The following is a 25,930-nucleotide window of genomic DNA, read 5'->3' on the forward strand; positions in this document are numbered from 1 at the left end:
ACCCCTACCGTATAAACTACGGTGCCTGATGTTAGATTGTGTGTGCAAAATTCATTTTCTTATTTTTTTATCCCAATTTAACAATAGACAACCATCAACTGCATTTTCCTCAAAAAAAAAAAAAAAACCATCAACTGCATTTAAAGTCGAATGTACAAAAATCCATTTTGCAACCACACATATTGATATTTTTCAAAAGGGTGTTTGTGGTTTAAATTAGATTGAGCCAAAAGGCTTAAAACAGCTTTTTGGTTCAGTTGGGTTTAGATTGCTCCATTTAAAAATTTAATTTGATAAAGTGCGGTTTGAATTCGATTGGATTTTTTTTTTGTACATTTTTTTTGTACATGGTTAATTTGATGTTTACTACTACTTAGAGGTCATAAGTGCGAATGAATATTTTATGTGAGAATAATAAAAATAGTTATCGATCTTTAAATTAAAATGAATGACTAAGATTGTTAAAAAAAAATGAATGACTAAGATGAAAAGACTTCAATTTAATCAAATCGTCCCCCTCCCCAGCCCTATCGCTCTTGTTTAATACCCTTTATCAATTGGAACCTTTAATTTAGTGGATGTTTGTTTTTACGTCGAGAAACAAGATTAAGACACGTCTATCTAAAGTTCCATTTTCAGCTTCTCTATTTACGCGTTAAAGTTGCTTTGGGACACAAGAATAATAAGTCAAACACATTTTCAAACATACAATTAGTCTACATTAATTCCATGTCAGACTAAACTCTTTTTCAAATAGAAAATGATAAGTTTCTTTAGAAGTTTATTCAGCTGAAAACATCTAGTCTAATCACATGCGGCATGCCACACAAAATTTCTAGATAGTAGTTTCTGTTTGTTTTCTTTGTTCTGTCTGTTTCTTTTCTTTACCCTTGAGCAATGCAACAAGGAAAAAAAATATGTCACAAATGTTTATACAACTAGATAAGCTCATATAATTCAATCCAAATATACTTGTCTGTCAATTATCTTAGTCGTGTTATCACAGATTATACATATGGCAGAAATATTTTGTCTCATACAAAAGAAATCTACTTTCTACAATATAAAATGTGAAATTACTCAACAATATTTGTCCCATACAAAAGATATCAGAAAGAATGTAAATATGAGATTAAAAAACAATCTAATCTAAGTATTATGTTTGTATCACAAAGGAAACAATTATAATTCTCTTTATGTTTTAGTTCAAAGGCTTCTCTTACCCCTATTTGGATGTCATTCATGCAAAAAGCGGGATAATTGAGTTGTTTGCCACATCTCTACGCAAGTCCTGACCAAACGATGTTTGAATTGAATAATTTCGAGTTACTCTTTGAAATGTCCCGAGTAAGAGGAGTATGTCCGCGTCAAAAACATTCACCAGAAGCAGTAGATGGAAATAGAGAAAGTGAGATTAAGGAAAAATAAACAAAAAGGGAAATACCTTGTCATCCACCATCTGTGCACTAACTTAATTGACACTGCCATTTGTGATTTCATGAGCTATTGCCAAATTATGAGCAGGCAATACTGTAATTTGAAATCCAAAAAAAAAAAAAAAAGATTATAAATTTTAAGTATTAGTACTTCTCTTCTACTCAGAGAATGGCAAAATACTTATCGAACTGCATTGATATTGCTGCTGTTTCAGACAAAAGCAGATTCCTTGTTCATAAGTCTATATAATTCGATTGCATCCCATGCGTATATTATTATTTTACAAATTATTGTTCTACCTGCAATGATCCAGGGTTGTTAAGTAGCATTTATAGTGGCGCTTTAGTGCTACAACATTGTGAAAGTTGAACAGATCGCTATTGTTCTACAATACACTATTTAGTATAAAATGTTGTCAAATAAAGACTATAGCACCGCTATAGCACTGTTGGGTAGCGAAATTTGAACAAACTGTTGTTTTCCGCGATAGACAACACTGCAATGAACAAAGCAGTTCTATATGGCAATAACTGATCAGATCAGAAATAAGAAATATCAACTTACCACTTCTATCTTCTTGCAGATGCTGCTTTGATAGCATCGATGTCGGCCAATCAACCACCTCTCGTCTAGATCTCCATTTGAAACAAGGTGGAATTTCCATCCCACAAATTTCCAGGAACTCCTCAGAAATATCATTGTACATGTGGCTAACACTCCTCTCACAGTGCCTACAACTGCAAGGAATGATTCACCAACAGAATCCTTTAGGTAGTAGTGAACTATATGATGGCCACACTCTTGTGAAACAAAATGTTCTTTTCAATTCCACAAAACACGGATCGTTTACCGACATCATAAAGAGAATACCAACGCCAAATTTGCACTTGATTTCAAAAAAGTTGTGAAGGATCCAACCTAGACCCTTAATTCATTTGTCACATAGTAACAACCTTATAGCATACCATCATCATGAAAAACAAATAACCCTCTTAAAAACCTTAGTTACCTTACACAGATGCTTACAACATAAACTAACCAGAACCCTCAAAATCGCGGTGCAATCGGGAACCTTAATTAAACATTTATGTCTTTCCAATCAACCATTATCAACATTGTTGACACTATTTACTGCATAATATTTGCTCCTGCCCTCAGAAATAACGAGGACCAAGTCATCGCACAAATGAATCATTACTTGCTCTCATTTTGCATGCATGTAAAATGTAATGTACATAGAGACATCCAATTCGTATCATATAGATCCATGGAATGAAGCTGAGCCTTACCCTTTCTACTAGCGAATCGGAACAACCATTGAATGAGACAGTTTTGTTTTTCCCACAGCTGTATCTATATCATATAAAATTTGATTTTTTCATTGTCATGTTCATTGGAAGATTCTTCATTTATAAAAAAAACTTGCATCAAACATGTCCAACAAAACAATAAGTGGCTACACTTTTATGATATGAACATAAAGTTCCATAGAAGAAAGCAAGCAATTGTACCAACAATGCCAAGATAAATTGCAAATCATTCTTTTTTGTTTCACTTAATTGCTAGTTTTTTTTTTCTTCCTAATTTTTCTCTTCCACGTGGGCCAATTTTTAAGACAAAAATGAGTTGTTGTGGATGAGAAATGCTTGTTCTCGCAAAACCACTTCACGCGATATCATCCCGAGCGGTTGTATTTGTCCTTTTGTAGAAACTTCCTTTTCAATCCCACCGTCCATTTTTTCCGCCAAACAAGCATCTAACGTGGTAAATACGTCGGGACGATTTTGCTATGATATAAATCGCGAGATATAGCACTGCTGGTTGTGGATTGCTATTCTTAGGGAAAAAAAACTTGTTGAGTTGGTCCACTCCTTTTCCCAGTTATGGACAGCAGGGGTAACAGTGAAATAATTTAGCAACTAAAAGTACCTATTTGAATCTTTTGAAATTTAAAGGACTAACCTGAGAATTCTGTCAAATTAAAAGGACCTAATTGAAACCTTCAAAACTTAAAGGATTAATTTGAGAATTTTGTCAAACTAAAAGGATCAAAAGTGGTATTTGACCTATAAATAATAGTACCTTATTTAACTAATAAGTCATATTAAAAATATCAATGAAATAAAAAATTAATACAACATTTCCTCAACAAAAAAATGCAACAAGAACTTCACATTAATAATAAAATTTATCCACATGGAAGGATTTTAAAAAATAATCCAATTCCAATTTAATTAGAGCTGTTTTTACAAAAGAGTCTTGCTAACAATTGTCTCATGACTTTTAAACAGTAAATTTTTATGAATTTTTTTTATCCAATTATATCTAATAAAATTCAATTTGTTGTGCAATATTTACTTGAATCGGTTTGATTGTGAAAACCATATTTATTATCAATTGAGTTATTGTCACCTAAACTTGGCCTACAGGCTACGGAAGATAGCAATGTCTCATCAAACACTTTCATCCCACAAGACAAAATGGATAAGATTTCCAAGATATTTTAGATCAAAAAGTCCTTCAAGAGATATTTTCATGATCCCATTCCAAAATATCAACCACAGCCACCAAACTTAAATAGCCCTTCATTGCACAAAATACACAAAATTAGAAGTAAGATAAAAAAATTCAAGCATCTAAAATAATTTACACAAGCTTAGAAAAGAGAAGAAGGTAAGGAAAAAAATGGAGGAGGCTAGAAGGCCAAACAGAAGTGACACTCATCTCTCAGCTGAAGAAGAAGCATCCATAGAAGCAAAAACAAGACACCATTTTGAAGAAGTGGCACCAAAAAGACACACAAAGCCTCAACGTAGTGAGTATGCTTCTCAATATGTTGATAATAATGTCTCAGATAATTCTGTTCCTGAAATGCTACAATTTCAACGTCTTGAAAATGATCCTCAAGAGAAGGTTTGTTCCTAAAACACAATGTTTTTCCTCTTAAAGTTTTATTTCCACGTTTCCAGTTTCATAATAAGTTAAATAAAAATTGACATCAAATTGTAAAAAATAAAAATTAAAAACAGTATGATTTTGCGTTTGCCGGGAGTCGAACCCGGGTCTATTGCTTGGAAGGCAATTATCCTGACCGTTGGACTACAAACGCTTGATGTTAAAATTTCTCACTTTCTATTTAATATATTAACTTAGGATTCACATTTCTATTTCTTTGTACTTTTTTTTATAAAAGTATTTTTAGACTTTAATTTTTTTTTTTGAAACAACGGACTTTAATTATTATCATGTTGACCAAAAAAATTAAAGGTGATGATAATGTAAAAATGTAGTACTACTAGTAGTAATGCCTTTGGTCCTATTTGTAAGTCAATTATCTCAACAAAAATTGATGTATCTCATATAACCAAATTGTTGATATAATTGTCTCTTGTAAATAGGATCAAAAGAATGTAGTAATATTTTTGATAAAAATCGTAGTGTCTATTCGAGTGCTTCAAATATTTTTGTCATGACCTTTTTTTTTCCCTTTTTCATTCCACAATTATGTTCAGAAATTGGTTTACGATGGAAATGAAGTAGCTGAAGAATTTGTGGAAACAGAGTATTACAAAGATCTCAACAGCGTAGACAAACATCATCACACGGTATTTAGTTCCATTCCTACTTGACTAGTATTATTTTTTCTCAAAATATTCAAAGTATCTCACAAATCCATTCATGTACATACTTTGTTGAATTAAGATTTTTTGTTTAAGTCAATTTGTTTTGTAAAATATTGTACCTATTTTATTTTCTAATTTCTAATGGAGGGACAACTTTATATTCAATTTCCTTCAAAAAAAAAAACTTTATATTCAATTAATGCCAACGAATCATATTTAATAGATCACCTAGATTTGCATCTAGCATTTACACATCGATTTGGATTCTTTTGTTATCACGACATCTCAAGTCATCAATAGAGAAAAGAAAGATACAAAAAGTTAATGGTCATCAAAGATAGGGCTGGATCGAGGGTCTATCGGTGTGTCTGGTATCTAAAATGTATTTGTGTACGATATTGATATGACACGAACACGTTTAATTATATTCGATTATATCATTGTTTTAGAATTATTGTCTAGAGATGGTAAAGCTAGTTGGCACTTGGCCGCCACACTTGGGCCCGTCCCTTTTATCCATTATATTAATAAGACCATTTTAGTTAATAAATCTTATGTTTTTTGAGAGAATAATATCTTATGTTATTATCATAATTTGTCAATAACCTTAGAAAACATTTAATATGAGATTGTTTTGTCAAAAAAAAAAAAATATAATATGAAATTGAGAAAATAATAGCATTTGGAAAGTAATCATAAATATTACATGAATATGTTTACTTTCACCACAGACAGGAAAAGGGTTTATTCAAGTTGAAAAAAGTGACACAAGCTTCCACATAGAACCAGATAACGACACTCATGACTCTCATCACTCTACTAAGGGCAATCCAGCAACCAATGACTGGGTTCCAGCTCCTTTCAGTGAGGTATTTTACATTTTTAACTACTCTTGCACTTCAAAGTATATTTTGTTCATCTCTCTATTTTGTTCTGAAAATCTTGCTTTGATTTGAATATGTTTTAGGAGGATAACAATTCAGACAAACCTAACAGGAGTGATAACTGAAATGGAGAAGTGATTGTTATTTGCATTGTACGAAGAGAAATTTTATTTCAGATTGTGGGATATTTTAAGAAGTATTTAAGTTGTAAACCAAATAAATATAAATATTTGTGATTTTTGTTCAAGGTTATTGTGTTGGAATATTCACGGTACTGATTGGTATTCATATTGTCAAATAAAGTTCAAGGTTATTATCATTCTTCTTAGTTTTATAATTACACTTAAATGTGGAATTTTTAAATGTTTTGATTGGTAGTGTCAAATAAAATTTTATCTTAAAAATACTAATTGTTATTTTCTGAATGTAATAATTACAACACTTCTTTTATACAAAGTTACTTCTTTTGATTTCTTAATCAATATGTTTAGAACATTTATTATCATTCTTCTTTTTGAGGGATATTATCATTCTTCTTAGTTTTATAATTTGTTGTAGTATTATGAATAAGTAATGTGGAATTAATAATACCATATAACTGAGGCCACATTACATAAATATAAACTATTGGTTAAAAATACAATAAGCAAGCGGTGTCACATTTGATCAATGCCTAATTTAATGTATGTTTGGTTTTGCGGTGACAATAATTAGTTTTGAATGATTGATTATGCAAAATTGATTTTTGATTAAAAATGAGTTGAAAGGAAAGTGATTTGTGTATTGATAAGTGAGTTATACTCCACCATTATATTGATTCTATGGTCATCCCAAACAATATCATTGATGGTTTGTTGTAGATATGATTTATATAGTTTAGTTTATTTTGATGGCTGTCATCCCAAATTTTTGGTTTGACTTTGTCGTTGTAACTCGTATGCCACTTTAGCATACCCTTTCTTTGGTTTCAAACTATGGACCTCAATCAAAGGTGAGATAATCAACTTCCAACCAAGAGATCTCAAGTGAGAGAGTCTCATATGTATATTTTAAAAGAGAAATGATATTTTGACAACCACTTTTTGACAACTTTTGGACAACTTTCTCTCTCATACTCACATGATGTTGTTATCTTCTCTCTCCCTTTTTCTCTCTCCACTGTTTTTGACCAATAAGAAGTGAGAAAAATAAGGTTGTCAACAAAGTTGTCATCAAATGGATGTCAAAATATCATTACTCATTTTAAAAAGTGACATTTTAACGTCCTTATACAATTATCATGTAGGCAAGTGACAACTTTCGTCGTCATGGTTAAATCAAGCTATATTTTTAAACGATTAGAATGTGGTAAGTTTCTAAGCACGTAAAACACATTTATTTGTTGATTTTTTTTCGAAGGATTTATTTGTTGATTTTGTAACCAATTATTGTGTATTGCTATCAATCTATGAAGCCCCGATACGGATACGGATACGGGTATGATACGATACGGGTACGCGAATACGTCAAAAATTTCAAATTTAGGATACGATACGGCTTGGATACGTTTACAATTTTTAATATATATATATATATATATATATATATATATATATATATATATATATATATATATATATTAGACATAAACGCACAAAAAATAAATAGCGTGAAATCTTAAAACTAATTACACCAAGTCAAAATACAATGGACCATTCACCAACTAAGATATCCTTTAAACCAAAACATACCATATAAACAACTTGCACTATGATGATACCAAGGTAGTATGAAGATAGTCACCCTTTTCAAGTAATGGTCAATATAATGATCCCAATTTACAAAAATTAATACTTGTGATCAAAATACAAATAAAAATTTTAAATAAAAATTAAATTAAATCATTCGGATACTTCTGGGATACGTATCCGGGAGTATCCTTAACGTATCCTTAAGGTATCCAATATATTTTTAAATAAAAATTAAATTAAATCATTCGGATACTTCTGGGATACGTATCTGGGAGTATCCGCGGAGTATCGGTAATCCGATACGTATCCGACACGGGTACGGCACCATTTTGGAGTATCCGGGCTTCATAGCTATCAATATATAACTTTTTTTTATATAACAAGCATGCACCTTTTTTTACTCAACTTACCAATATATACCTGCATTTTCCTCTAAAAAAAATATATTAAATAGTTATAGAACTTCCCTGAAAAAAATAGTAATAGAACTTGATAGTCAAAACTACAAGTTTTGACTAAAAAAAAAAAATTTGTAGTCAAAACTACAAATTAATCTTCTCAAAAAAGCACTAATTTACTGCGCAAATTAAAAGCATGCTCGTGATACTTTAAAACAACGTCAACGTCAGTATTAAGCCTTTGGATTGACCGATTATTTAATCAAAAAAAAAAAAAAAAAGCGACAGTATATGAACGGCTTGATTAGCGAAATTCTGAAAAATTCAAAAAAATAAAATTATCAGAGCCTGGTTTCGATCCAGGGACCTGTGGGTTATGGGCCCACCACGCTTCCGCTGCGCCACTCTGATGGTTGTGTTATTTTTCGTTTAAACATTTACTTATTCATTAAATGATGACGAAACCACATAAAAATAAATAATTGGCAAGGATCGTTGTTTTGACTTTTGACAATTTCTGCATTTGAAGTTGGCCTTTTATGATTGAAGGATAACAATGTTTTGGGACTAATTGCAAAAGTTATAGTCTCATAATTGTTGCATAGAAATACTTAGAGGAACAAGGTTATTTTGAGACTTTAACTTTGGCAACTTTCGTAGTCGCATAATTGTTGTAAAGCAACAAATGAGTTCAAATTCTATAACTATAGTCTATAGTCTATAACATATATAGGAGGCCAGTAGTATTATCTATCCATATTTTGGTAACAAAATTTTAGTAGTTGACTAGTTTGTAACCATATTTGGAAATGTTGAATCATGTTTCTCATTCTATTTCTGATGTTATAGTCAACTACAAGCACATTGACATTGGAGAAATAGAAGACAAGTATCACTATGCTTTGGAGAAATAAGAATTTTTTTATATAAAAAAGTGTTGTAAATTGCATCAACCATTTCCATGTTGGTGAAGTACTCTTCTCATGTTTGTTGCTCAAAGTTTGGAACAATTAGAAATGTTGATTGTAGCAACATCCAATGAATCGAAGCATATGATTGCAAATGACGGAGAAGATAATTCTAACACAAGCAACAAATAGTTTCGACTTCATCTCGAAGAAATTCACAATATGTTGTGATGCCTAAATTAAACCGACTTGATGTTTTCTTATGCAGCAAGTTAGGGTTTATATTCCCAATACGTTGTATTAAAGGACTTGCAACACTAGAAGTAATACGAATATTTCATGATCACTATGATGACCAACTATGAGGAGAATGAAGTAGGTAGTAAATTTCTGGTTTGGAAAATTTGTTTGAATTGATATCCATATATTTGTCTGAATGTCTGTCAATTTAACACTCTGAGTTTCAAATATGCTTGTAATGATTTCTTAATTTGTGTTATGTCATTTTCTATCCTAGCCAATTTCTTATTGATATTTGTGATCTTATACTATCATCCTATTATTTGGTTTTCCAAAATTGAGTCTCATACCAAGGGTGGTTTCTGAATTTTCAATATCTTATAAAATTACATATGGGTGAATGTGAAATCTTGAAATCTCTATTCTATACGAAGGCAAAGAGAAACCTTCCAGAGTTGCAATCCATTGCTATATACCAATGTTATGAATTTGGAAGAAATCCTTGTGGAAAATGTGAAAAAAAAAAAAATTTCCATCACGATTTTAAATTTCAAATAGCTAAACAGAAAATTTAGTTATTATTCAATGTTTATTATCATGTCCTTCCCTTTTTTTGTAATTGTCCTTAGAGACTGTTATCGGAAATTTAGTTTTGCAAGAGAAATAATGTGATTAGAAAATGATTTTATGATACATAAGAAGCTGGAAGCTTTACATTGACCCGACCCCTTAATCTTAGGGGAACCATATGATAAGAGGGAGGATGTTCTAAGCCTAAACTCCCACCTTGTGGATATCCTACGACTGCTAGCTGCTTTAGAAGGTGAAAAGCCAAACATTGAGGAACTCTTGGTGCTGCTGCAGTCCTCTCTTACCGGAACTACCACGCGCTTTCATCTCTCCTTCACTCTCTAGACGTGCGACTGATTTTCTCCCACCACCAATCGCATTCTGCATACTGATTACGGTGGCTTTTGGTCTTTTGTTACCGAAACAAGTTAATGATTTTGTGCTTTAGTTGCGTGAATCTGAGTTTTGGCGTTTCTTCCGAGTTTACTTTCTAGTGCTTATTCATCCTCATTTTGCGAATAAGATAACATCACAAACACATTACCTAAATGAGACAATTGTGTAGGAATCACATAAAAAGAACAGATGTAGTCTTCAACACTATCAAAATGATGTAGTTTTCTTCTCAAAACTTCGTTATGTCTTAAAAACATATCTTAATTAAGTCTCTTAAAGGAACTTCACATTAAACAATAGAACAATTTCACATTACGGCTATTACGGCTATTTCATTGTTTATAAAAACTTTGGCATATCAATAGGAAGTCCATACAAAATCTATGAACAGATTTTACATAATTGATATGAATTCAAAATCACTTTCCATGCTATTAATACAGTTTACTATAGAAAATGAAAATGGTAATGTTTTAGCTTCCCCACCTGGAACAATATAATTTAGCACATTATAATTGAATTTATTTGATATAAATTCAGATACCTCGCATTAATATAAAATAACTTTGATATCTCAGCAAATTTAATGAATTTATACAAATTGAAAAACTTTTTTTTTTTTGACAACACAAGTAGGTAAACATTGATAACTATGTTTTTGTGTAATAATCAAGTAAAAACAAAACAAAGTACCAACATTAATGTCCTAGAAGGCCATGTTTCATTTGGTCTTGTTTTTTAACATTATTGTCATGAAGCTTAGCTAGTACAAGAAATAAGTAACATAAGTGAACATGCAATAAGGTTTCAGTTCATTGAGCTAATTAATAATGTTTTCAACTATGGCCTAACCTTGCCATCTTCAACTTTGTAACCACTTTCTCGAGTCGGCTAATTCTCCGTTCAAGTTCTGCTACACTTACTTCAAATAAATAGTTATAGCTTTCAATTTGAATCTCAGGTTGGCAGATTGTGTCACTTGACAACCTTCCTTCAATGCTCTCATTTCCATCTTTAAAATCAACATCTTCCAAGACATGCTCACAATCCTCAACAGATATCAAAGGAGTCGGAGTGTTATCTTTTGCAGGTGCATGAGCCCCAGCATCAACATTTTTCTCAGCTAACAAAACATCTTCAACAGTGTGTCAAAAAAAAAAAAAAAAACATCTTCAACAGATTTTTCAAAGTACATAGTTTTCAAAACTTTAGGAATAGAACCAGAAGGAACAATATTATCACCCTGGCTAGTATTTGAACCATCATCGCAAGATTTTCCAATAGTAACAGCGCAGCCAACTAGTTTATGAGAAGGAAATTCAGGTGGAATATTAGCACGAGGTTCACATTTTGATGAACTTGCATTTCTCTTTAGCGACTCAAAATTCTTAACGAAACCTTGAGGACGTAATACTGATTTTGTCCACCACTTTGCATAACGTGAGGTAATACCAGCCTCAAAATATCTAGATGGAAAATATAAACTTGTATCAGATAAGGGTCTGGAGTAATTTTTCCAAGCAACGGCAGTCTCATTGAGTCTAGACACATAACCAGGAACATCTTGATCAAATCCGAATTGCATAGCAACTCTATGTGGTAGATATTGCTCTATAGACTCAAATCCAACTAGCTCAGAAACTCTCAAGAATATAACAAAGGAGAGCATTTGTTCTACTACCAAATCTTTCTTAAATGGTACCAAAGTTTCATCCTTTGGATAAAACACTCCACTCTTATCAGCATATTGAACATAAGGACGCCAAATAAAATCATTGATAGCTGAATCTAATGCCAACCTAACATTGTCAATTTTCAAGGCCTTAACATTATGCCACCTGAACAATACATGGTCTCGATTATTGATCAACTTGGGTTGTGGCTGCAAATTTTTGAACCTTTCCCAAACCCAAACTTGAACAAGGTAAAAGGGTGACTGTACATTAACGTCCAACATAGAGGGAAATTTATCAGGACATTTTTTTAAATCAACAATTATGTTCTTAAACAACCTTAAATCCTTATATAAGCTAGCCAAAACAGCAGGTGCCAAAGAAATAGGATTCCCTCTAGCTAGATGAACAGCAATAGGAAACAAAGAACTTTTCACTAGAGAGTATTTATGAGGGAAAACAAAAATTGACAACCAAGTAGCAAGAAATGCTTCATGCTCAACTTCACTGCCTTTATCGATGAAAATATCCATCCACACTGATGTGGAAGGTGCCATACCTTTCGAAATCCTCTCTTGGCTTTCAATGTTGATGAGCTTTTGTTCCACCTCTCTCATCTCTTGATCTTTGAGTTGGGTGAAAACAGGATGACCAAAGAGAGAGTATCCCCCCAAAACAATGACATCCTCCAAAGTGATTGTTGCTTCACCAAATAGAAACACAAAGGTGTTTGTTTCAGAACACCATTTCTCAACAACCCCGCAAACCAAGTCTTGATTTTTAATTATACAGCTCTTAGTACTCATTATAGGTTCAAAGATGCTAGCTTTTTTCCACACTGATTCATATTTGAGCTGAAGTTCATCAACCCACTTAACCCATTTCTCTTGTGGGTAGTGCCACCCATTGAAATGGATTTTCAAAGGCCACTCCTTTGCTTCAGAAACAGAAGAAGATGATGATGATGATGATGAGTTAAGGTTAAACTCATTGAAGTTAAGTTCATGGATGGAATTTGCAATAGGTTTAAGAAAATGAGCAGTTCTAAATGTTTGTTTACTGTCACCAACTGGTGAAATCATGAAATCTTCCCTCATCTCCATGATGGTATCTTTCAATGGTTGTTCATTCATCATGGTACGAGACTATGCATGAAAAAGCTATAATATATAATGAAAATGATGAGGTTGATATTTGAAACTTTTAACAAGTTATGAAATAACACATGATGAATAAGCTATAATCTATAACATTCAACATGGGTTTGAGACTATGCATGAAACTTAACTAACAAGTTTTTTCTTTTGAAAAAATGGTTGTTTAGTATGGTACTGTGAGCCTCAGAGTGGTTATGTTACTTTTGACCATAGTTTTGTTTTGTAACAAATTTTGCAGGTAAGGTACATCCTTGGCAGTGTACCAAATTAACACAGTATCATGCATGCTTTATGTAACTTCATACAAACATCCTTGCACATGCAAAACAACTAATTTTACATAAACCGAAATTGTTCATGTGTTGAATGTTGTGATTTCTCAAACAAGAGGACACACGCCATTTTTATGTTAATGGCCACTAGTTTGGTCCAATTAGAAAGACAAAAATAAAATATTTCTAATTAATATCATACTTTTATTTTAATTTACTGCTTAACTGAAACTTAAATGAACCATCCGACTCCCACAACCAAAAATCATATTTTGGTTGAGATAGGTACTCACAATTAGCATCTCGAATAACATTATCTCCGATAAAGAGAATCTACAGAAAATTTAACTGAAGGACAATTTTAAAAAATCAATATACATTGTTGATAAATATGTTAAATTACTTAAAAGTCAAGAGTCAAACAAAATAAATGGAACCCAATATTGCCTACAATTTTTCAAGATAACACCAAATTCCAAGTCATCTTATAAAAATGATAGTAGAATTTATATAAGGGATTCATCCATTGCATGGCTTGTCAAAGACCAAGTGCTTCCCCAATTTGTGTTAATGTATTCGGATTATGTAGAATTTACAAAAGCATTTTTGCACATTAAGTATCATGTGAAGGGGAATATATTGTTTTGTCGCATCTTGGTATTCCTCTAAGTTAATTCTATTTCCTTTTTAATTATTTTGTTACTAGCGGAAAGACGGGCACTATCGTGCCGTCTGTCCGCTTTTTCTACTGCGCTAACGCATGTGATTATTTTATTATGTTTGACGGGCACTATCGTGCCGTCTGTCCGCTTTTTCTACTGCGCTAACGCATGTGATTATTTTATTATGTTTGTTTGTATAATTTTGATTAAAATTTAAAATTTTAAAATATTAATGGAAATTATTGATATATTAATTTATAAACAAAATATTGTCAAGGCATATAACAAAATTATTTTTGAACTCAACATATTTTAGTTTGTCTGCATATAAAATAATGATCATTTATTGTTTATTCTAATAGTAATTAGTATCATCATAACATAAATGTATAAATGACATGTTATGTAAAAGAAACATTGTAATGATTGCGATAAAATAAAAAAAATTCTTTAAAAACTACATTTTTCGTAAAGTCTCCATCTTCTCCTTCTGTTTTCCTTTCTTTAATGAGAACTTTTGTTGAATTTTGAGAAACTCCTCTTGATAAAGCTACATATAATTGACCATGACTGAAAACATGTCATGGAAGATAGATTCTGACATTGAGAATGGTCTGCCCTTGTGACTTATTTATGGTAATTGCAAAACTTAGTTTAACGGAAAACTGTTTTCTACTAAGCACAAAGGGAAGTCCTGAACTCGCATTTGTTTTTAATTTAATTCTAGGCAAGAATGCTCTTTTTCCAGCATTGCTTCATGTTAGGATTCCCACATCCAACATATTCTTAAATAAACCACGACATAATAATCGTCTCCCATTACACAGGCCATATCTAGGGTTTATGTTTCGCATCAACATCAAAGGTGCACCTTTTTTTACCTTTAAAATATGTGGTGGGATACTTCCTTGAGCAATTGAGTTTAAGAATTCATGTTGATATTTGTATGAGTATCCCCTTCAACCTCGTCAAATGACAACAAATTATGTTCATCTCCCGGAAGATTGATAATTATGTGATTCAATTTTTGAACATCATCATTTGTAGGTGTAATTATGGCTCTTTCGACCATATACGATGCATCCCATCCATGCAAATCTAATTGTGGAAAAATACGATCAATAAGAGTTTGTATTGACTGTTCTCCTTCCCGTGGTAATGCAATTTGAGGAGGTATCCTCACCATATCATTGAGTTTGGTAGGTTCAACACTGTCACCAATTCGCATAAGAAATTGTGCAAATTCAGGATCATTCATTGATCTCATATTTTGTACCAAATGTAGGACCTTGGTATTAGCCCACAAATAAGACCTAATAATACATGCAGATATCATTTGTGCCTTACTGCCTTTTTGAATAACTGGAAGTACTTGACGAAAACTTCCACCCATGATCATAACTTTGCCACCAAATGGAGCATCACGGTCTAAAATATCTTTTAGTGTTCGATCTAATGCTTCTAAACAGTATATGTTTGTCATTGGGGCTTCATCCCAAATTATGACAGCTGCTACTCTAATAATCTTTGCAAGATCTTTTTGCTTTTTTATATTGCAGATGGAATTTGGTTGTACATCAAAAGGTAAATTAAATCGGGAGTGTGCAGTTGTACCACCTAGTAATAATGTTGCAGCTATACGAGATGACACGGTTGCTAAGACAATTTTTCCTCTATTTCTCAAAGTTGTCATTAATGCTCGATAAAGGAATGTTTTACCTGTTCCACCGGGACCATCAACAAAAAATACTTGACTCTGTTTACGATCAATGACATTCATAACGTTAGAGAATTTAAAGTCAAATCTTTAACATTATTTTTTGCTCACGTTTATTATTAATCTTTGTTTAGAGGATTTAAAGTCCAATCTTTAACAATATTTTTTGCTTACGTTTGTTACTAATATTTTTTTAGAGGATTTAAAGTCTATTCTTTAACATTATTTTTTGCTCATGTTTGTTACTAATTTTTTTTAGAAGATTTAAAGTTCAATCTTTAACATTATTTTTTGCTCACGTTTGTTACATTTAGTTTAATATTTAAATTAAATTTATTCTTATCTATCTGTTACATGTGATATTTGTATTTAAAATTAAGGGTATTTTTGGAAAGAAAAGTCCAACCCAAAAGTGCTGAAAGAGGTAGTTTTCTTTATATATAGTATAGATAAAAATCTAGATTATCTTTCGAAGAAGTAATTATAACTTCAATAATTAATATACTCATTTTTTTTGTTGCTAACCCACACGATTTTAAGGGGTGCAGTTATCATGCATAAGGAATCCTTATGCACCTTGCATAAATCCCAGCCCATTAACCGGTTGCCCAGCATAATTGCTTTGTACACCCTTATGTATGATAACCGCACCCCCCCTTATATTGGTGAATGAGTGGCATGACTGTAGGATTTAACACATTGGATTTTATTTCGCCAATCCAACATTTTTTTTAGCCATTCTAGGATTTTCTCTTTTTCCCTTTTTTATGGTTTCATTGTAAATTTGCAAGAATGGGGTAGGAATGAAGAAAAAGGAGAAGAACGTGCAACATATTTTCCAGTGTGAATTACAATCCTTTTACTGTATTTAACCATGACGGTGAAAAGGAAAACAAAATGAACAATATCATCTTGTTTTTACTTTTTTGAAGATTTTCAATATAATGCACTATTTTTTTTTTTGAGGGATTCAATATAATGCACTATGTTTGATTCAATTATAATTATTATAATTTATAACACCATCGAGCTCATTAACATCAATTTATAAGAACAATATTTAACGTAAAAAAATAAAGTTAGTCACAAATGTCCTTATTATAGTATGTTTTGTATAAAATTATGCCAAAACCATTTTGCTGTGGAAATGGTTTCTGTGAGTTGGACTCCAAAACCATTTTGCTGTGGAAATGGTTTCTGTGAGTTGGACTCCAAAACTATTTTGCTGTGGAAATGGTTTCTGTGAGTTGTGCTCCAAAACCATTAGATGTACTTAATGGTTTTCTTTGATCCAGCAGGTGAAAAATACTAAGGACCTAGAGCCATTGCCATCATTCAGTTTTGGACTGAGACAATTGGAGGAGGAGAAATGATATTGAGGATTAAATGTTGCAATATTGTGTCTAAATGTATAATCCTCAATATCCTTAAAAAAATAAATCAATTTGATGGCCGCCACCGTAATGACTAATGATATTCATTCTCCTGCTTGAAAACTTGTTCTCAACCATTTCACATATGCATTGAAACTGATGCAAACTATATGCCAAAATTGAATTTTTGTAATTGAGATTGGTGAGAATAAACATGATTTCATAGCAACTGAATTGAATATGTAAGAAAATGGTTTGAATGGATCACATTGGAATCCCTTTAAATGAAATTCGAAAAGATTACAACCTTTGGGTATGAAATATGAATAAGGAGATCATGAATTGTGAATCGTGTGAGAGCATGAATGTGTGACTCCTAGAGATGGGCATCGATGATAGCGAGAAGAAACATGAATCCTGAATCGTTGGTCAATTGAACTCTACTGTGTGTTACCGTTGATGGGAAAAAGGGAAAAAGGAGTATGCAATCCTGTGAGTCTAAAGAGAAAAATATAGGTGTACAACGGTTGTGAAGTGTTTATGCAGGGTGCATAAGAAAATGACTTATGCATAATAACTTTTTCCAATTTTAAGGGAATAAACACTAATAATTCGAAGTAAAATTAATTGTTCAGTTCGAAATCGAACATTGATTCTCCTAAACAATTTTTTCTTTTTGATAGAACTCATTAACCAATAGATTTCAATCATTTGGTTATATACTCACAGTTCAAAAACATTGGGTTTTTAGTCCCACAATAACTAAGACACGTTTGGATTGACTTATATGTTAATTCATAAGTTGTTTTTCGTAAGTTCTTAGCTTATTCATAAGTTGGCTTATATGTTAATTCACAAGTCTTATGTAAAAGGTTAGTTTTGAGCTTATGAAAAATAGCTTACGCAAATGAATAAACTTTCATGCATTTTCTTAGGAGAATAAGCTTTTATATTAATTCATAAGTTCTCACTAACGAAAATTGTATCTTCATAATTATTAAGAACCTTTGGATCAAATCAAATCAAGTGACATAATTTGGTGTCAACGAATCCGTTGACATCTGGTGTCAACATATCCTATCTCTTGTTATATTATTGTTTTTTTTAAAGGTTGTTATATTATTGTTGTATTGAAAATATATATATGGTTTGTTGAGTTTGTTACATTTGAAAGTCACAAATAGTTATATTTTAATTTTTTATCTATATCAAAAAATTAATATAAAATATCGTTTGTAATTAACACACAAAATTTCTATAAAATATCATTGATATCTACAAGCATTAACACAATAAAAAGAGTGTGTCCGTCTTTTCGCTAGTTGAAATAACGTTTGAAAAATTAATTATAAGCTAATAAAATAAATTAAGCTCCTAATGAAATGTCTGTTATCGAATATATTTTATTTTGTCCCTTAAAAAAAATTGTTAGACGGGTAAATAAACTACATAACCTCTACCAAAAAAAAAAATCCCCATGAGCTTAGCTCAGTTGGTAGGGATATTGCATATTATATGCAGGGGCCGATGTTCGACCACTTCTCCACATTTAATTGTGTGAATTGTAGCCACTAGGCTACTTGACAAAAAAAAATAAAAAATAAATAAACTACATACCTTACCAAACCCTAATTTATAAGGAATGAGCTTTGATAAGTTGGAATTTGGTATAAATAAAGTTTTGTGGTGAACAAAGTTGTTGTATAAGAACCCTCTTATTCCCGTCTTCAAAAACATTAGGTTTTTGCGATCTTTATTTTTCCTGACAGAACGGAATGGCGTCAGGCACGAAGGAAACAGCAACGGAAACCCTACCAACTCTTCCCTTTGATCTCCTAGCTGAGATTCTGTGTAGGCTTCCGGTTAAGTTACTCCTTCAACTTCGTTGTCTCTGCAAGTCCTTCAATTCCTTAATCAACGATCATAAATTCGCAAGGAAGCACCTTCGCTTGTCAACCACACACCATCCCCTCATGATAACCTGTACCAACGACTTAGATCACGTAGTTCTCTTTAATCCCCCAATAAACTCTGATTTTTCAACCTCTACTGTTACTTATCCTGATTGTCTCAAAAATGGAGACAGTTGTTTTTTTCCCATGCGTACTTGCGACGGCATCCTTTGTGTCTCCATGGATAACGGTCCTGCTGTTTTGTGGAACCCTTCCATTAGAACATTCAAGATATTGCCTCCTTTGGATAATAAACATTTCTCCGAATATAGCATTGGGTATGATCATTGTATTAATAATTACAAGATTGTTGCTTGTTCTCGTGATAATGGAAAAACTAAAGTTAGTGTTCATACTCTGGGCACAGATTCTTGGAAAAGGATTCAAGACTTTCCATGTTCTGCCTCGTTTCATGGGTTAGGAATATTTGTAAGTGGCACTATTAATTGGTTGACAATAGACGATGTGAGTTATTCACATGTCATTATTTCTCTTGATTTGGAGAAGGAGTCTTATCAAAAGCTTCCGTTGCCTGATTTGGAGAAGGATCTTTTGAAGACTTTGGGGGTTTTAAGGGATTGTTTGTGCATCTCTGCAAATAGTACTTATGTGTTTTTAGATGTTTGGATTATGAAAGAATATGGAAATAAAGACTCTTGGACTAATTTGTACCGTGTTCCACACATGAAAGATCGGGTTTTGTGTCACTATCCAAAGGCTTTATATATTTTTGAGGATGAACAGCTGCTGATTGGCTTTTATGAGTCACAAGGTCTCGGAAGTTACAAATTGAAGTTGGTTGTTTACTATTCCAAAAAAGGTACTTCGGAGATTTCTGAGATTCAAAACATCAGTAGTCATAAGATGAAGCTAAACCCACAAGTCTACATTGAAAGTCTGATATCACCTTGTTCTTAATGTTAAAATGTAGATGCTATGATATGTCACTTGAACATGAGATTCAACTGCAACATATATATGGTTGATTTTTGTTTATGCTATTTATTTTATGTCTAGTCTGATGACTAGTGACCTGCTGAAACATTGTTGATTAATGGTTGATGGAAGGGTGAAAAGTTGGTTATTTTAATTTTATCTTAGTTAGAGTTTTTGGATTCTTGTCGTGCAGTACATTTTAAGTAGTTCACAATCATATATTTCATTAGATTTTTTATCATTAGATTTTCTACAATTTAAGTTACGATTTAGATGTTATAATGTCTGCTTAGCACATTTGTGAACTTTTGAAATTTGGATTTCTGGTAAATTTTCCCACTTCTGGAATGGTGCGTTTTGCGGTGCTAGAGTGGTACATAAGATGCATGTCTTGTTTCTCTCCATTGCGGAGTTTTATTTACGTTATGGTCTCATTTGATCGTGGTTACGACATGTGGCATATGTAACTAACAAGGTAAATGATGGATCTTAGAAATATCTCTTAATTGATGATTATAAAGAGCCTCTTGTTGGCATATGATTGCATTCTATTAGTGCGTGATTTCATGTATTAGGCAAGAGCCTCTTGTTGTCATTCAAAGAATGCACAACTAAAGAAAGAAAATTTATAAATTTATCTATAAGATCCTCTTGATTTGATTGTGTTTTTACTATCAAGTAATCTAAGATTTTGTATATTGTTCGTGTGTGTATCTGCATCTTAGTGTTGCTTCAAATTACATATACTCAAAGTTTTATTTGATGTATTTGATTTAAGATTGCCATAAGTGTCAATGTTCTTCTCTTTGCTTTATATTACTCACTTTGGTTGAATTTTTTCTGGCAGCCAATATAATAAGGGTCTAAGCCCTTTTGTTAGTAAATCTATTTGGGGAAGCCTTGTTCTTAGTTAATCTTAACCTTGCATCATTATGGAGCTTAGAAGCATTCAACATGCATGTTCCAACATTTTGGTAACTAAGTGAGAAACTGAGATATCACATTTTTATGTAAACATATAAGAACTATTACTATTAAATACATCTTTTTTTGATGTATGACTATTAAATACATCTGAAATGTGCATTTGAAATAGCTTAGATATTAGAAGAATAACTGCATATATGTATTTTAGGTTGCCAACTACTTGAATGATGATATTGGTGTGTGATGCAAAGAAGGGAGATGTGATTGTTTAGCTGCATATGCATATGGAGCATCCCATCACAACGTTTGTTTGTTCTCGCGTTAGTCCTCTTTAATTTTTCAAGGTTTCATTGATTATTCACATTTGTTTGCTTTAAATAAAACCAGAAGTAACAAAAATCATTGTTGGGATTGGTAAATACAATTATGTATTTCTCATTGGACTCCATAGATATTAGGATGTTTTAAACTGTTATTTATTTTGATAGAATGATGAGACCTTTTATGTTGTGAAACTTGTCCACACCTTTACTGTTATGTTTTGTGACACACGACCTAACAAAACATAGAAACAATTAAGTTTCATAGGAATTGGAACTATGTAGATGTGAGAATTGAATCACAAATAGGGAATTTCCCTTAACTATAGTCTATAACATAGGAGGCCAGTAGTATTAATTAATAATCCATAATTTAGCAACAAAATTTTAGTAGTTGACTAGTTGGTAACCATATTTGGAAATTGGATCATGTTTCTCATTCTATTTCTGATGTTATAGTCTGTGACTAGTCAACTACAAGGACATTGACATTGGAGAAATAGAAGACAAGTATTATTATGCTTTGGAGAAATAAGAAATTTTTTATATAAACAAGTGTTGTAAATTACATCAATCATTTCCATGTTGGTGAAGTACTCTTCTCATGTTTGTTGCTCAGAGTTTGGAACAATTAGAAATGTTGATTGTAGCAACATCCAATGAATCGAAGCATATGATTGCAAGTGACGGAGAAGATAATTCTAACACAAGCAACAAATAGTTTCGACTTCATCTTGAAGAAATTCACAATATGTTGTAATGCCTAAATTAAACCGACTTGATGTTTTCTTATGCAGCAAGTTAGTGTTTATATTTCCAATACGTTGTATTAAAGAACTTGCAACACTAGAAGTAATACGACTATTTCAGGCTCCCGCTCCTCAATTGAAACTAGTATTTGGTAAATGTGATAAAAAAATTATTCATCTCACAAATGCTTTAACATGCGTCCTTATTTGAACTCAAAAATCTTGGAAATCTCTTCGCAAATTTGTTGAAGATAATGGTGCAAAGTGGCCATCTTTCAAATTGTGGCCTAATGTCTATAATTGAGTGCATCATGACCAACTGTGAGGAGAATGAAGAAGGTAGTACTTTCTAGTTTGGAAAATTTGTTTGAATTGATTTCCATATATTTGTCTGAATGTCTGTCAATTTAACACTCTCAGTTTCAAATATGTTTGTGGTGATTTATTAATTTGAGTTATGTTATTTTCTATACTTACCAATTTCTTATTGATATTTGTGATCTTATACTATCCATTCCATCCTATTATTTGGTTTTTCAAAATTGAGTCTCATATCAAGGGTGGATTTTGAATTTTCGATATCTTCTAAAATTACATATGGGTGAATGTGAAATCTTGAAATCCCTATTCTATATGAAGGCAAATAGAAGCCTTCCAGAGTTGCAATCCATTGCTATATACCAATGTCATGAATTTGGAAGAAATCCTTGTGGAAAATGTGAAAAAAACAATTTCCATCACGATTTTAAATTTCATATAGCTAAACAGAAAATTTAGTTATTATTCAATGTTTATTATCATGTCCTTTCCTTTTTTTGTAATCGTCCTTAGAGATTGTTATTGGAAATTTAGTTTTGCAAGAGAAAATATGTGATTGGAAAATGCTTTTATGATACATAAGAAGCTGGAAGCTTTACATTGACCCCTTAATCTTTCGCTGTGTGTGATGCTTTCTTAGGGGAACCCTATGTTAAGAGGGAGGATGTTCTAAGCCTAAACACTCACCTTGTGGACATTGAGGAACTCTTGGTGCTGCTGCAGTCCTCTCTTACCGGAACTACCACGCGCTTTCATCTCTCCTTCACTCTCTAGACGTGCGACTGATTTTCTCCCACCACCAATCGCATTCTGCATCCTCTCTCGAGTTAAGGTAACTTACTGATTACGGTGGCTTTTGGTCTTTTGTTACCGAAACAAGTTAATGATTTTGTGCTTTAGTTGCGTGAATCTGAGTTTTGGTGTTTCTTCCGAGTTTACTTTATAGTGCTTATTCATCGTCATTTTGAGATTAAGATAACATCATAAACACGTTACCTAAATGAGACAATTGTGTTGGAATCACATAAAAAGAACAGATGATGTCTTCAACACTATCAAAATGATGTAGTTTTCTTCTCAAAACTTCGTTATGTCTTAAAAACATATCTTAATTAAGTCTCTTAAAGGAACTTCCTGCCTTGTTAATGAAAAACATTAAACAATAGAACAATTTCACATTTCTTTGTGTGTGCATCTATGTATCCCTCATCATAACCGGGAGTTTGAACTTTGGCATATTACGGCTATTTCATTGTTTATAAAAACTTTGGCATATCAATAGAAAGTCCATACAAAATCTATGAACAGATTTTACATAATTGATATGAATTCAAAATCACTTCCCATGCTATTAATACAGAAAATGAAAATGGTAATGTTTTAGCTTCCCCACCTGGAACAATCATTATAATTGAATTTATTTGATATAAATTCAGATACCCCGCATTAATATAAAATAACTTTGATATCTCAGCAAACTTAAGCAATTTATACAAATTGGAAGCTTTTTTTTATTTTTTTTATTTTTTTTACAACACAAGTAGGTAAGCATTGATAACTATGTTTCTGTGTAATAATCAAGTAAAAACAGAACAAAGTACCAACATTAATGTCCTAGAAGGCCATGTTTCATTTGGTCTTGTTTTTTTAACATTATTATCATGAAGCTTAGCTAGTACAAGAAATAAGTAACATAAGTGAACATGCAATAAGGTTTCAGTTCATTGAGCTAATTAATAATGTTTTCAACTATGGCCTAACCTTGCCATCTTCAACTTTGTAACCACTTTCTCGAGTCGGCTAATTTTCCGTTCAAGTTCTGCTACACTTACTTCAAATAAATAGTTATAGCTTTCAATTTGAATCTCAGGTTGGCAGATTGTGTCACTTGACAGCCTTCCTTCAATGCTCTCATTTCCATCTTTAAAATCAACATCTTCCAAGACATGCTCACAATCCTCAACAGATATCAAAGGAGTCGGTGTGTTATCTTTTGCAGGTACATGAGCCCCAACATCAACATTTTTCTCAGCTAACAAAACATCTTCAACAGATTTTTCAAAGTAAATAGTTTTCAAAACTTTAGGAATAGAACCATAAGGAACAATATTATCACCCTGGCTAGTATTTGAACCATCATCGCAAGATTTTCCAATAGTTACAGCGCAGCCAACTAGTTTATGAGAAGGAAATTCAGGGGGAATATTAGCACGAGGTTCACATTTTGATGAACTTGCACTTCTCTTCAGCGACTCAAAATTCTTAACGAAACCTTGAGGACGTAATACTGATTTTGTCCACCACTTTGCATAACGTGAGGTAAATACCAGCCTCAAAATATCTAGATGGAAAATATAAACTTGTATCAGATAAGGGTCTGGAGTAATTTTTCCAAGCAACGGCAGTCTCATTGAGTCTAGACACATAACCAGGAACATCTTGATCAAATCCGAATTGCATAGCAACTCTATATGCGGTAGATATTGCTCAATAGATTCAAATCCAACTAGCTCAGAACCTCTCAAGAATATAACAAATGAGAGCATTTGTTCGACTACCAAATCTTTCTTAAATGGTACCAAAGTTTCATCATTGGGATAAAACACTCCACACTTATCAGCATATTGAACATAAGGACGCCAAATAAAATCATTGATAGCTGAATCTAATGCCAACCTAACATTGTCAATTTTCAAGGCCTTAACATTATGCCACCTGAACAATACATGGTCTCGATTATTGATCAACTTGGGTTGTGGCTGCAAATTTTTGAACCTTTCCCAAACCCAAATTTGAAAATAGTGAATATGTCTTGAGGTAACAATCTCATAGATAACAAGTGGAATTTCAACGGATAATCTCTCAATTTGAGTGTGAGATAATTGATTGTGTTATGTATTTTATAAAGGGTTAATTAAGTAAATGGTCCCTATAAATATTCAGAATTTTGTTTTTAGTCCCTACAAAATAAAATAACACTTTTTAGTCCCTATAAAATTTTCCATCAGCATTTTTAGTCCCTATAAAATTTTCCATCAGCATTTTTAGTCCCTATAAAATTTTTCCATCAGCATTTTTAGTCCCTAAAATGCTTAAGAAAAATGTCACAGGGACTAAAAAGTGTGATTTTATTTTGTAGGGACTAAAAACAAAACTGTGAATATTTATAGGGACTAAAAACTTAATTAACCCTTTTATAAATTATATTAGATGTGACATTGCATGCGGTATAATGAATAGATTGAGTATATAGATTAGGTATACTAGGTTCAACAAGGACAATTGTTTTTTTTCCTAGAATTATTTTTTTAGTATGATTGGGCCTCAATTTGGGCCTAATTTAACATGGATTTTGAGTTCTGAATATCCTTAATACTCTCTTTTCCCTTAAAAAAAATATATTTTTTTTCTTACTTTTTTTAAAACACTTGAAACATTTTTCTCTTAAAAAAAGGTAATGTTTTTTTTACTAAGGGACCTATCTTACAATTAGAGCCGAGCCTCTAATTTTGTAGGAACGGCCCTGGTGCCAGTAAACACAATTTTCTTTTTCATAAACCATGTTTTATACAAGTGCATGAAGAATTGTTTTGTTAAAATAAAACTTGATCCATTTTATCAATAATCAGATGAGACATAAGAGTGGAGTAAAACATATGCGAGCTGATAAAAAATATGGACGCTCTAG

The 25,930-nt window shown here is 32.1% G+C and overlaps 2 protein-coding genes, 2 non-coding genes and 2 pseudogenes across 4 annotated transcripts; 2 read left to right on the forward strand and 4 right to left on the reverse strand.

Annotated features, from left to right (window-relative positions):
* Positions 1 to 4,040: 4,040 nt before the first annotated feature.
* Positions 4,041 to 6,263, forward strand: LOC146938869 (uncharacterized). Its single transcript, XM_085752752.1, has 4 exons — positions 4,041 to 4,350; positions 4,950 to 5,042; positions 5,792 to 5,929; positions 6,028 to 6,263. The coding sequence occupies exons 1-4, from the start codon at positions 4,123 to 4,125 to the stop codon at positions 6,067 to 6,069; spliced, it is 501 nt and encodes a 166-aa protein (XP_085608878.1). The 5' UTR covers positions 4,041 to 4,122; the 3' UTR covers positions 6,070 to 6,263.
* TRNAG-UCC (transfer RNA glycine (anticodon UCC)) lies at positions 4,475 to 4,546 on the reverse strand. Its single transcript has one exon. It is a non-coding gene; the product is annotated as a tRNA-Gly (tRNA).
* Positions 6,264 to 8,411: 2,148 nt separating the features above from the next.
* TRNAM-CAU (transfer RNA methionine (anticodon CAU)) lies at positions 8,412 to 8,483 on the reverse strand. Its single transcript has one exon. It is a non-coding gene; the product is annotated as a tRNA-Met (tRNA).
* Positions 8,484 to 10,817: 2,334 nt separating this feature from the next.
* LOC146938872 (uncharacterized) lies at positions 10,818 to 13,155 on the reverse strand (annotated as a pseudogene).
* A 337-nt stretch (positions 13,156 to 13,492) lies between these two features.
* Positions 13,493 to 16,264, reverse strand: LOC146938873 (uncharacterized; annotated as a pseudogene).
* Positions 16,265 to 18,815: 2,551 nt separating this feature from the next.
* LOC146938874 (F-box/kelch-repeat protein At3g23880-like) lies at positions 18,816 to 19,910 on the forward strand. Its single transcript, XM_085749695.1, has one exon. It carries the CDS (start codon positions 18,816 to 18,818, stop codon positions 19,908 to 19,910), a length of 1,095 nt encoding a protein of 364 aa, XP_085605821.1.
* Positions 19,911 to 25,930: the final 6,020 nt, after the last annotated feature.

This window comes from Medicago sativa, chromosome 3 (genome assembly GCF_051527215.1).
Source record: "Medicago sativa cultivar Bolivia chromosome 3, Bolivia_mono, whole genome shotgun sequence".
Taxonomy (NCBI): Eukaryota; Viridiplantae; Streptophyta; class Magnoliopsida; order Fabales; family Fabaceae; genus Medicago; species Medicago sativa.

What these genes read in the sequence shown, in the direction of transcription:
- LOC146938869 (XM_085752752.1), top strand. Translation starts at nt 4,123, where the DNA reads ATGGAGGAGGCTAGAAGGCCAAACAGAAGTGACACTCATCTCTCAGCT. An exon ending in TAGACAAACATCATCACACG is followed by an intron (nt 5,043 to 5,791) that starts GTATTTAGTTCC and finishes CTTTCACCACAG; the next exon opens with ACAGGAAAAGGGTTTATTCA. An exon ending in TTCCAGCTCCTTTCAGTGAG is followed by an intron (nt 5,930 to 6,027) that starts GTATTTTACATT and finishes AATATGTTTTAG; the next exon opens with GAGGATAACAATTCAGACAA.
- LOC146938874 (XM_085749695.1), top strand. Translation starts at nt 18,816, where the DNA reads ATGGCGTCAGGCACGAAGGAAACAGCAACGGAAACCCTACCAACTCTT.